The sequence below is a fragment of the Montipora capricornis genome, chromosome 9 (assembly GCF_036669925.1).
Source record: "Montipora capricornis isolate CH-2021 chromosome 9, ASM3666992v2, whole genome shotgun sequence".
Taxonomy (NCBI): domain Eukaryota; kingdom Metazoa; phylum Cnidaria; class Anthozoa; order Scleractinia; family Acroporidae; genus Montipora; species Montipora capricornis.
Genome location: NC_090891.1, coordinates 49,324,761 through 49,336,845, shown reverse-complemented (window position 1 = coordinate 49,336,845; position 12,085 = coordinate 49,324,761). Strand labels below are relative to the sequence as shown.

Here is a 12,085-nt window from a genome sequence, read left to right as displayed (position 1 = left end):
CGAGCCTTCTCAGTTTGACATTTCCAAAGCTCAACTAGTTCTGTTTTTTCCGTTGAGCAATTGAATCTTTGCTGGGGAATTTGCTGACCTCACAAACGCGGTTTTTTACGCCCCTTGCTATCTCAAACCTTTTATTTATTACTGGAACTCGGGAACATTTTATTGAACGGCTTCACACCGTTGATCCTTCCGCACCATCTTGTAGCTCGCGTACACCAAGCGTCCATCTGACCCGCAGAGAAACGTTCACGCTCCACCGTGAACCCCCTTTACTTCAAGTGCCTCTGCTGAGGAAGTTTCATCCTATATAGACCCACCAATTGTCACCATCCCTGACGATGCGCTGCTTGAAACAGCGGTCAAAACGGTCAAATTTTATTCCAAGATGGCGTCCAAGCAAGAAGAGCTTCACATACAGACACGTCCCCAACCACGTTAGCCACTCTTATTTCCATCATCGTGGACGAAAATCGAGGAATCTACCGCCAAATCAGTTCCTGCTCCAACCTCAATAGCCTCCGCCTCAATCTGTGCAACCTCGACAAACTCCCATCATTTGCTACTCACCGACGACTTCGACTTCATCGCCAGCCTTCTCAACCATCCCAGTGCCAGCAACAACATTCCTTCCCCATTTTTCAAGGACAGTCGCCGTTATCAGCACATGTTCCAACCAGAGTTAAACGCGCAACATTAAAGGGTGAGTATGTTGAGTTTGTCGCGGTGCTGCCAGAAAACTCGCGCCTTTCAGATAACGACCTTCCCGGGCTTTCCATTTCCTTTATCGGTAAACCACAAAGAGTTCCCCCCTCCTCTCGGAAAAAGTAAGCCCAGCTCGATTCTTGACGGCATTTTCTGTATGGTTTTCTCAGGGGTGGATCCAGGATTTTTCATGAGTGATTTGCACCAACTAAACTAGGGGGGTTTGGGGGCATGCTCCCCCAAGAAAATTTGAAATTTGGTGCTCTCCGAATGCCATTTTCCCGCACCATCATAACATTGGCCTCGACAGTCATCCATAGATAATCCTAAATCAGCTATATTAAATCTTTGAAAGCTGCTTCTGTCGTTCCATCCTCACAAAGGTAGAATCCCACAAACCCTTCTCTGACTGTCTTGGTTGAATCAAGAAATCTGATCACCACTGAAAGATTTTCTTTGTTTGATACGTCAGCTGCTTCGTCAGACATAATAGAAAAATAATTGCTCCCCCTGATTTCCTGCGACAAATTATTCACTATGATAGCACCCACAGTTGTAATCATCTTGTTTTGACGGGTTTAAGAAATATGTCGCATTTCTGGGTGCAGTTTTCAAGTGACGTTGCAGTGTTTGATCGCCGCTGTCAATTCGAAATTCTAATAGTGCCTGAAAGTTTCCAGAAAGACTGGCATTTTGTGGATCATCATCTCGTGGACCTCTGAGGGCTATGTTTTTTTTTTTTTTTTTTTCGCAAAAATTATTGTCTTGAACAGGGATTTCAGAATTTCGCGATTTGTTTTGATTTGTTGTTGAAGTAAGCTGTTTATCTGTCGATCAATTGGGAGCGATTTTCTTGTCATATTTTTCAAAAGAATTAAAACAAGAAGGATAGTTGACTTCGTGAACTGCAATAAAGGGCTGAAAAATAAGGTTTGGAAGAAATTTGAGTGATTTCTGCAAGTCACTTGAACTACTCTGGATCCACCCCTGGTTCTGCACTTCTCACTTCTTTTCCCCAAAGGGCGGTAGAGATGTTCCCCTATCAAGCGACCATTCGATTACCCAAAGGAAGTTGCGGGCTTGGCATGGCCTTCCTATGATGTTGACTTTCGTAGGAAAACAGCCACAAACCTCCCCCTCTAAAACAGACATCTAACCCAGGGTCCAAATTAACTTGTACATTTTGACCTGTTTTATGGATACCAGAAAGCAACGACCGCATGGTCTTGTGTATGTGTCAAGCATTATCTTTTCACTTTCAAAAGCGCACATTTTGGAGAGAAAAGGTATCCGACCTTGAATGTACATGTAATAATGAAATCTATCTGCCCCCTAGTTTGTCGAAAATTTCAGCTACGGAAACACTAGTCACACCCTGTCGAACACAATCCGCCATAGTGGTACATTCCTCACACCAGTCCTTGAATCTCTTTACTGAGTCGTTTTTCCCCCTGCAATACATATTTTATGAGAAACAACGGCTTGTGAGGTTATGGGGGTTGTTAACGGAAAAACTCCTTCATTTCTATTTCAAAACAGTCTCAGGATAAAAAGTAAGACACCTCTTGGCAAACAGATCTGACCTTAACAATGCTGACCAGTTGTGAAATTCTGGTCGCCAGTACTCAATTTTTTAGTCGCATTAGCAACCAGGAAGGTGCAATTTCAGACCCCGTAACCTGCCTCCAGAATAATCCCCATTCACCCCCTGAGGGAGCTCCAGGGAATGACCCGGAAAAACCACTACTACCTCTACACAGCCCGTCCCGTTGGCCTACGGAGTGCCCCTTCATTTTTAATCAGCTTTCCATATCCCCCTCCCTGTTCGACTTGCTCACAAGTTCACCCTGATCCCTTTTGTTACTCATCTGTGCAATACAGGCTCCTACGGCACGATTATGTTTATCTGGCAGCACTTGACAACCTTCACATTGAGTCTGGCTGTCTCCTGGACATTCTGGCTATGCCAGTCCTTCACAAAAGTTTGAGGGGGATCAAGCTCTCCCATGGGAATGCAAGAAGGCTTGCCACCTGATCACCTCATCAGTTCTCCATAGCATCTAAGTATACTAAGTTACAACCTTTTAAGTCTACCAAATGTTGACTCCTTTATGTTATGGGCTGCATTTACCCTTTCATTTTTTGGCTTCTTAAGAAGCAGCGAATTTACCTGCAATGGCAATTTCGACCCTCAGTCCCACCTTGCAAGAACAGACATTTCTTTCCATCCCAACATCCTTCACCCTGCTTCATTTGACACTGCAATTTAAAAGTCCAAAACTGACCCTTTCTGGGAGACAGCCAGGCTCAGTTTTGCAAGGTCAAACTCAGACCTTTATGCATCGTCTGCCCTGCAAGATTATATGCTCAAAACTGCAACTCAAGACCCTGGCCAGCTACTCTTCAGCTTCTCCTGTGGACCATATCTCACCCAGACTTCACACACCAACAACTTATGGTCTCTCTTAAACCTCTGTGACAATGACAGCTCCTCCTCTGCCTCTCACAGCTTTAGTATTGGTGCTGCTACAACCGGCAGAATCACTGGCATTTTCAACTGGCTCTTCAAATTCTGGGTCGCTGGAATCCTAACACATACCAAGCTTACATCAGGACTCCAAAGGAAACAATATGTCAGGTTCCTCAGTCATTGGCCTCTTGCTCCCCCTGCTAACAACCCCCTGGAATCCTTGAAAGCACTTGAGTATCTCATTGAAACTTGGATTTTTCTAACAATCAGTAATGATCTATGACAGTTCCTTGGATAACTTAATTCATATTTTCCTGTATTGTCCTGAACCTATAGTGTTTTCACCTATGGGTACAGCAATCATGTTGGCATCCGCCTGGAAGCCTGCTGTGTGCGTTTGCTCCCCCCCCCCCCCACCCTCATTTCTCCTCGATACGATTGCCTTTCATCCCCTTTTCAGCCACATGCCAGCCATCACATGGGTGAAAGCACTATGCTAAGCTTAATGCCATGTTTCTCCTTTAAAACAAAAAAGGAAAAAGGCCCATTTGGCACTTGAGGCTTTCTGTGACATTCTCTTTCCTTAGGCTTTCTGCCCTCTCAAGTTCATGTAGTACTATTGGAAATGACTATTTTGACGGAAATGTTTTGCACGAGGGTCCTATCCCCTCCAGCCAAATGTGTTGTGCGAGGGTCCTATCCCCTCCAGCTGAATGTTTTGTGTGAGGGTCCTATCCCCTCCAGTCTAATGTTTTGTGCGAGGGTCCTATCCCCTCCAGTCGAATGTTTTTTGCGAGGGTCCTATCGCCTCCAGTCAAATGTTTAGTGCGAGGGTCCTATCCCCTCCAGTCAAATGTTTAGTGCGAGGGTCCTATCCCTTCCAGTCAAATTTTTTGTGCGAGGGTCCTATCCCCTCCATTCAAATGTCTAGTGCGAGGGTCCTATCCCCTCCAGTTAATTGTTTTGTGTGAGGGTCCTATCCCCTCCAGTCTCTATGCGACGCCCATTGCCTTTGGTTTTTTTTATTTTTTATTTTATTTTTTTTCATTTTTTTTTTTTTTTTTTTTTTTTTATGCTCATGTCGTACTTTCGACCCCTATCTCCACTCGTCGGTTCTCTACTTTCACCTTTGGGGCAGGCAATGTTTGCTTTTCGCTATTGCAACTCCGTGGAGATGGGGTCATCTTTTCTCCCTGTCAAATTGGGAGCAAAACCACTAAATGGGCTTCGCACAGGGCACTCCTCGTTTATCTCGTCGTTTTGGGCGGGGAATTGCTGCCTGCGGCACCCCTTCAGCCCTGTGCTGAAGCCCCGTTAGGGAGGGGGCATATTGTTACTCTGCTGGACTGGGTTAACTTGGCCCCAGGACATTATGCCAGCAACTATGCCCGTCTTGCAATACAGGCATGAGGCACCCCCTCGGCTAGTTGCCGAGGCCCCTCATCCGGTCGTCCATACCGGCGGTGGGTATTATCCGAGCCTTGCCAGTACATTCCCTGCCCCTCGTTTACGCCCAAGTTGTGTGTATTGTCTTTTATTGCGCACCAAAGCATTAACGTATATCTGAGCGGTACTGTATATAAGGAACGAAACAAAAAAAAAAAAGAACTGGATAGCAACAAGACAGGAATACGCGACCAATAAAGAAAAAGTTTAGACATGATTGCTGTTCTTTTGTTTTTTTGCACGTGTGAAAATACTCATTACCATTGCTCTTCGTTTCTTTTCAGTCCCAGTCCTCCTAGGTAAGAATTCCCCGATATTTCCCCCTGTATGTCCCCAGAGGGGTAGGGCAGAGGAACGAAAATCTTGTAATTTCCCTACCCCCTAGAGGCGTAGTTGTGGCGTAATCTCGTACAATTGCCCTAGTAATTTCCCCATATGTCCCCACTATCCCCGGGGGTCGGGGGGTGGGGGAAACAAATGACTAGTGCATTATTATATTTTTGTTCTAACTCCTAGTATAGTTTTAAACTGTTTTAGGAGTATAATGATTAAAGGATTAAAGGATGTTACATGTTATGGTTGCCCTGATTAACACAAATAGCAACAGGGCACAGGGATAGCTGGGTTACACGTGGTGGGAACCCTGTGCATAGAAATCAACTTTAAATCAAATAAAACATTTTGAGGAGTCAGACCCGGAGAAAAACCACCCAGAGCAGAGTAGAGAACCAGCAAGCTCAATCAAGTTCTGGCCAGATTGGTGGGAGACAAGTTCTTTTAATACTTAGATATCTTTTGTGATCTTTCTACGACAAAATGGAATCCACATGAGAAAAGAGTCAAGAAAGATGTGATTTGACACTTACTGTTTGTGTCTGCTTTCTTACAGATCCTAATTAATAAGGACCACCGAGAAGGCAAAACTTGGCAGCCAACATAATAACTCTTACCATCAGTACATAAGGCTTCATTTCCCAGCATTGAGTGTTTGTGTTGTCAATAACCACAGGTGATATTTGCTTTTCCAGAGCATTTTTTGCTACACATTTCACACAAAAAAAAAGAAAAAAATCTCACTCAAGGTTTCAATTTGGTCATACAGTGTACAAAGAATTTGTCATGGTTTTGAATTCAGGCAATTTTGATGTTTTTCCGGATATGAAGCAAGTGATGAAAGTGATAACAGCCACGTCAAAGTCATGTCAAACATTATTAGAATTCGCAGCCAGTTAATATACCTGGTTGCTGGCTCTTCAAAGTGCCAAGACCTAATAGTATTATTTTTATTTTCTCCACCAAATCTACGAATTAGCCAAATAGCATCTGAGAAACAATAACAGCTGTACGCATTATGCTTTAACAGTTTTCTCACAAATTTTTAAATCTGATATTTTTTGGAGTACATGTACAACCCTTTCCCAGATTGAAAGGACTGGAGGATTCAAATAATCATTGCAGGCTTGTAACAGAGAGTCAAGAACAGATTTATTGCTTTCTTTGTACATGTATGTATCAGAAGTCATGTCTTCCTAAATAACAATATCTTTGTTCATTTAGGAAAATGGAGACAAAGATGAGTAGCAAGAGAAAATTGTGACAAATTTTTAAAGGAATTGCAATTTGCCAAAATTGAATAGATTTTTCTCACCCATACTATACACCATATTCAAAAATGCCGGACAGGCGGAACGACCTAGGGTCTAATACATGAAAGCCAGGTTTGGTAGGCCATATATCAGTCTGGAAAATTCTAGTAGCGGCTGTCAGCAGATTTATAAATGTTATGGGATATTCCAGTCTTACCAGAGCTACATGTAAATCCTCCTAAAATGGCATCCTCAAGTAGTGCAGTTGATGACTCAGTTATTCTTACCAAAAATGACATGCCCGGAGCCTTGTTAGCTGAGCTAAATCCTTCTTTGAAGAATGAAGAGTTGCGGTTTTGGTTTTGCGATGCGATGTAGTGGGGATTCCCTTAAAGGACTTAAAACAAATCTTTTGCTTGTAAAACGGTAAGCACAAGGCTTTGATTTTAAATAGTACTTTTTCAAGATTTACCAGTTACCCTTTTTTTAAAAATGCGCTTTGCGGAGTGCAGCAATACGTGAATAGCAGACGTGATCAAATTGTGATAGATCCTGATCTGGATGAAATTTAAACCAAAAGAAAAAAAGAGGATTATGAATGTTATGAGCTGCACTCCTTCATCATCACCCAGCGTGAAATACCCAAGCGATGGCTGGGGAAATCTCTAGAAAGGATGCCTTTATCAGGATCTATCACCATTTGATCGCGTCCACTTTTCACGTATTCCTCCACTCCACAAAGCCCATTTAAAAAAAAGTGTAACTAATAAACCTTGAAAAACATCAACTGTGAAACTACTATTTAAAATCAAAGCCTTGTGCTTACCATTTTACAAGCAAAGGTTTCATTTTGAGTCCTTTAAGGGAATCCCCACTACATCGCATCGCCCAACCAAAACCGCAACTCTTCAATGTTCAGCGAAGAAGGATTTAGCCCAGCTAACGAGGCTCCGGGAATGTCATCTTTGGTAAGAATAACTGTGTCATTCACTGCACTACTTGAGGACGCCATTTTAGGAGGATTGATAGCTCTGATAAGACCGAAATATCACATAAGATACATGTAAATCTGCTGACAGCCGCCACCAAAATTTTCCAGACTAAAAATAATATGGCCTACCAAACCTACACTGTAGGTCGTTCCGTGTGTCCGCCATTTTTGAATACGGTGTACTACATTAAAGTGAAAAAAATAACCAAAATTAGGTCACATGCTACCAGTATAAAATGTCAATAATAACAGCAAGCACAAGAAAAAGAACTTAGCAATAGAAATAATATATCGACACCTCTTTTTTGATTCCACTCGTGTGCCTCTCCAAGAACTGCAGTGTCAAATTCATATCTAGGGAATAACAAAATGTACAAAAACAAAAATTTGATGTACTCATTGCTCAGTATCATATTAAGCCACATGCCACAGTAATGGAATTATTGAACATTGTGATCGATATGCTTCAATTTCAAGGAACTGTTGGCAATAAATACCGTTGATTCCTATAAAAATAGTCATCAGTTGATAGTGTGATGCCTTGAGCCCCTTTCAGCTTCCTGTGGAAAAAGAAAGAAAATCTGAGACTGTATTTGTTACACGGCTCTGCACTGCTTTCCTATAGTTTATGAAGTGTTCGTGATTGTATCATATGTATATGAAAAATTTTATCCTAATAATTCAATCAATTAATCAATCAAATTAAGTACTTATATAGCGCATGATCCATAGGTAAATGATCTTTTACTCTGAATAAGTAGCGTTCTTAATGAAATCACATGGTAAAGTACATGTTCTTTGTAATTCAGGCAGCCCTTGGCTGTGATGATGCTACTAGATGCAGCTATTCCTGTGGCCAGTACTGTATCATTCTATCTTTCTAATGTAAAGGATTTTTTTATTTGCACATTATTTTCCCATGCATGATACTCCACTACAAGCTCACTCCAGCCTGACTGTGAGAAAACAAATTGCAGGGATAACACACAATCATATGAACTTAAAGTACAAATCAGTAAACTCCTTCAAGGATAAATCACCATTCTTTGCCACTTGAAGCTTGGTACCACTAAAAAATCTAGCAATATAGCACAAGGTTGGTTGTACATAAAATACTTACTTAGCAAGGGTTGATTTCCCACTCCCTGGCAGTCCTCTAATCAGGATAAGCAGCTTTTGTTCAATTATTGGTATGAATGGAATACGAGTATGCACAGAAGCAGCAGATGCTGGTCTTACTTGTCTCACAGAAGCTGAAGGGTGTGCTGCTGAAATAAAATCAGTTAATTACAGTGTACAGTGTACATGTATACAAACTGCTATCTGGCTCTTACAGACACATCAATTGCACCAAAATTGGAATTCTAGACCCTGACATTATTTTATACCCTATGAAAAATAGCGAAAAAGGCTTGGCACAATGGTTGTAGGTGCTCACATTCCACCTGCGTGTCATGAGAGCCACTCCCAGAATTGGCATTTCACTTGAGTTGAGTCTCTTGATTCTCTACTCGGCTGTAAGATGCGATTTTATGGGCACTCCAATTTTCTCCTCTCATCAAAAACTAACATTGTTTACTTGACCTGCCTTGTTTGATTTGATTTGACTTGCAGTGTGGCAATTAGTTAAGCACTTTTGCTTTGGTATGCAAGCTTGAGATAATAATCAAGTGATTACTTTTATTATCCAAATTAAGTCCTGTGGCTTGAATGTTTGCACAGAATTCATTTTGGGACCTTAAGCAATAAACCCTTTAACTACTAAGACTGCCAGTTATAGATTTGATTCTGTTTAACTCCACGTGATTTTACTCGTAAATGGAGACCACTCTGGCATGAAATACAAACTTCTGCTCAAAAGTCTAACCCTTAACCTAAACCCTTTCCCTGCTAATAGTGCCAATTGTAGATTGTACTCTGTCAGACAAGACAGGAGGCAGCCTGCAGTTGAAAGTTCGTTTTTAATTACTGTAACGTCTACCCCTGTTACAGCAGGGGTGGGCGCCACTCGGACTCCAATCTTATTGCATGCACAACTTGTCCCCAGTAATACTCATGCTACTCGCTTTGCCAACCTTAAACGGATGGAAAGTTTAGTGAAATTTGGGGCACATGTGCTGGGATTCAAACCCAGAATGTAGGGATGCAGTCCAAAAGCAATATTCAGGGGTTTCATTAAGTTTTGAAGTAGAAGGGACCTTGTGATAGAGTATCCGGGCACCCCTATATATATGGTCTGGCTTTTGATCTTGAGACCTACTTTGGGCAAAGGCGGGTACTGTACTCAGCATAGATGGGTGCTAGTACCCGGGTCATTTTGTGCTCCAAAACCAGATGATGATTACATGTACATGCATCACTAATGGGGAACCTCTTAGAGGTGAAAAAAGGTTATCAAAACCGCTTTCTCAAGTGGTGGTGATGGAATACGTATCTTGACTCCACCACTTATTACAAAAAAATAAAACACGGCGGCACTCACCTCTTGAAAAGATGAATGGTGGTCTGTATGGGAGAGAACCCAAAGGGTCAGGGCATGAAGTTTGCCCTTGAGGTACAAAAGATCCTGAAGGCAGATGCCCCAAAAGTCCTTGCTGCCATGGTGACTGTACCACTGGCACCAAACCGAGCCTTTGTTGTGCTGGTACTACATGGCCATACCCCTGTGATGGTAACAGTGGTTGAAATTGCCGTTGTATAACTGGGGGCTCAGTGAATGATTTTCGAGGCAAACCATTAGCAATTCCATATGTTGGTAACTGGGGAATGCTATTTACTGCTGACTGATACCAAGGTTTTCTGGAGTCAGAAGTTGACAAAGTATTTTGAACATTCTGTGGTGGAGAAGTCTTCCTCTTGCTCTTTTGGTTATTTACTACCAAAGATTCAGTTTTCAATTTGTTTTCTCTTTTGCTGTGTGATGCTTCTGTCATAGTGGTTCCTACAATTAAACAGTCTGTTTTCTTTTCACTGAGTTGACATTCTGTCTGTTGCACTTCGTCAATAGGAAAAGGTGCTTTTTTCCAGTCTTTGGAACTTGCAGTTTTTGAACTCCTTCCCTTCAGCTCAGATTCAACTGCTCCTATAACCTTATGATATTCTTTATGCTGAGCCATCTCAAAAGGACTTTGAGCTTCAAAACCTCTTGGTTCAATTTGACCAGTGGAAGTTCTTTTATTTCTGTTTTGCAGCGTTTCTTCATGTTTAGAAGGTTCCTGGAGAAAAAGGTGCTGTGCACTGTTTGATGCTCTCCCTTGATTTTGCAACTCTCTGAATTGCTGGGAAACAGTATCAGGAAAATCTGGTAATCCAGATGCTGTGATTGCCCCACTAAAACTGGCTGCATGTAATACTGAGTCTGTTTCAACTACATCCTTTTCAATATGACATTGTCTGCCATTCTCTCCTGATAATTGGGAAGATGAAGTTGAAAGGTGAGTGCTCTCAGGTTTCTTCTCCACAGGCTGCAGGTTTTCCTCAATTCCACTTAAAACAAACAGTTTTTCTATGGCATCGTTTACTGACAAAAAATAAGAAAAAGTAAGTAAAAAATAATAAACACTTAAGCTTACTGGGTATATAGCACCATTATCACTAACTGCTCATGGCGCTTTACAATAAAGATCTACAAGAATCAAAAAGTTACAGTGCGACGCGTCTTACCGTGGTCACCAAACAAAGTTTTTTACAAATTCTCCGCCAATCAAGATGTGTGAATTTGATTGACGTTCACGCCTCCTTGCAAAGATCGCGCAGTTGTAAGTTGAACACCGTTGCATGGGTTGTTGAGTTTACGTATTTACACGTAATTGTCAAATGTGAAAGTTTGTTGGGTGGCCATGGTAAGGAGCGTTGAACTGTAAAAGGTAAAAGAATAATAACAAGTTAACCCTTTCACCACCGATGGCTGGTTTTCCCGCTATGCGGAAAATGTTCCATTCCACTGATGGCCAGTAAACCAGCCAAACGAAACAGTTGACTTTCAGGGCCTGGATCTAGTTGACCATTACCTGGAGAGGGTATAGCAGTTTTTCATTCTTGCCTAGAGGGTGAGAGCTTGAAGTCGGCATTTTTAAATCAGGGTAAAATGAATTCTGAAAGTGACAGCAGTAATTCCAGCAGCAGTTCTGATGAATCTGAAGACTCTGATAGCCTGTCCAATGCCAGTGATGATGAATTAGAAAACTTGTTTGACAGTGACGAAGAAGAAGATGATTTGCTGGTTTTGATGTAGCTCTTCCAAAAAATATTCATTGGGGAAACGAAGATTTCAACCTGCGATCAACGAGTTTCAATTAACACCTGGTCCTGCGATAGATTTACCCAATTCTGGGAGAGCAATTGACTTTTTTATACCGTTTTTTTTTTACAATGAACTCATGGAACAAATCATTCGATTTACGAATGCCAATGCCGAGGTTAAGGGAGCGAGATATTGGCAGGCTGTCACGAGCGAGGAAATGAAAGTGTTTCTAGCCTACTTAGTCATTTCTAACGACTTGGTGGTACTTCCGCGGGATGAAGTGTATTTTCTATCAACCTGGGATATGAAGATTTTTCACACCCCAAAAATCAGATATTTTTGGAATTTTGCAACTTCGAGTGTATTGTTTGATCTTAGGAATGATTTTTTTCTGCTTGGCGATACCTTAAAATGAAAGAGATTTTATCAGAGATTAGAAATATGTGGGACTACTTTTTAAAAAAATGGTTCCTTCTGTGTGTAAAACTGATTTGAAGATGACCTGTCAATATTGGGTCAAATTCCCAAAATGCCCTGGTGTCCTGGGCACTTTTTACCCAAAATTCCCGGTGGTGAAAGGGTTAAAAGTGAGTTTCAAAAAAGGAGGTTTTTCAAAGATTCTTAAAAAATAATGTTTACAGAGTTAC

The 12,085-nt window shown here is 41.6% G+C and overlaps 1 protein-coding gene across 3 annotated transcripts in view; it reads right to left on the bottom strand.

Moving 5' to 3' along the window:
* LOC138016892 (NEDD4-binding protein 2-like) overlaps positions 1-12,085 on the bottom strand; it is a 47,858-nt gene that overhangs the window by 28,869 nt on the left and 6,904 nt on the right. For 2 of the 3 annotated variants that reach the window (XM_068864055.1, XM_068864057.1), the window contains exons 2-6: positions 9,678-10,715; positions 8,316-8,463; positions 7,693-7,755; positions 7,494-7,549; positions 5,569-5,657 (exon numbers count right to left, since the gene is read on the bottom strand). In XM_068864055.1, coding sequence (XP_068720156.1) covers positions 5,569-5,657; positions 7,494-7,549; positions 7,693-7,755; positions 8,316-8,463; positions 9,678-10,715 — 1,394 coding nt within the window. The remainder of the gene's footprint in view (positions 1-5,568; positions 5,658-7,493; positions 7,550-7,692; positions 7,756-8,315; positions 8,464-9,677; positions 10,716-12,085) is intronic. The other variant, XM_068864056.1, reaches the window with a different exon arrangement.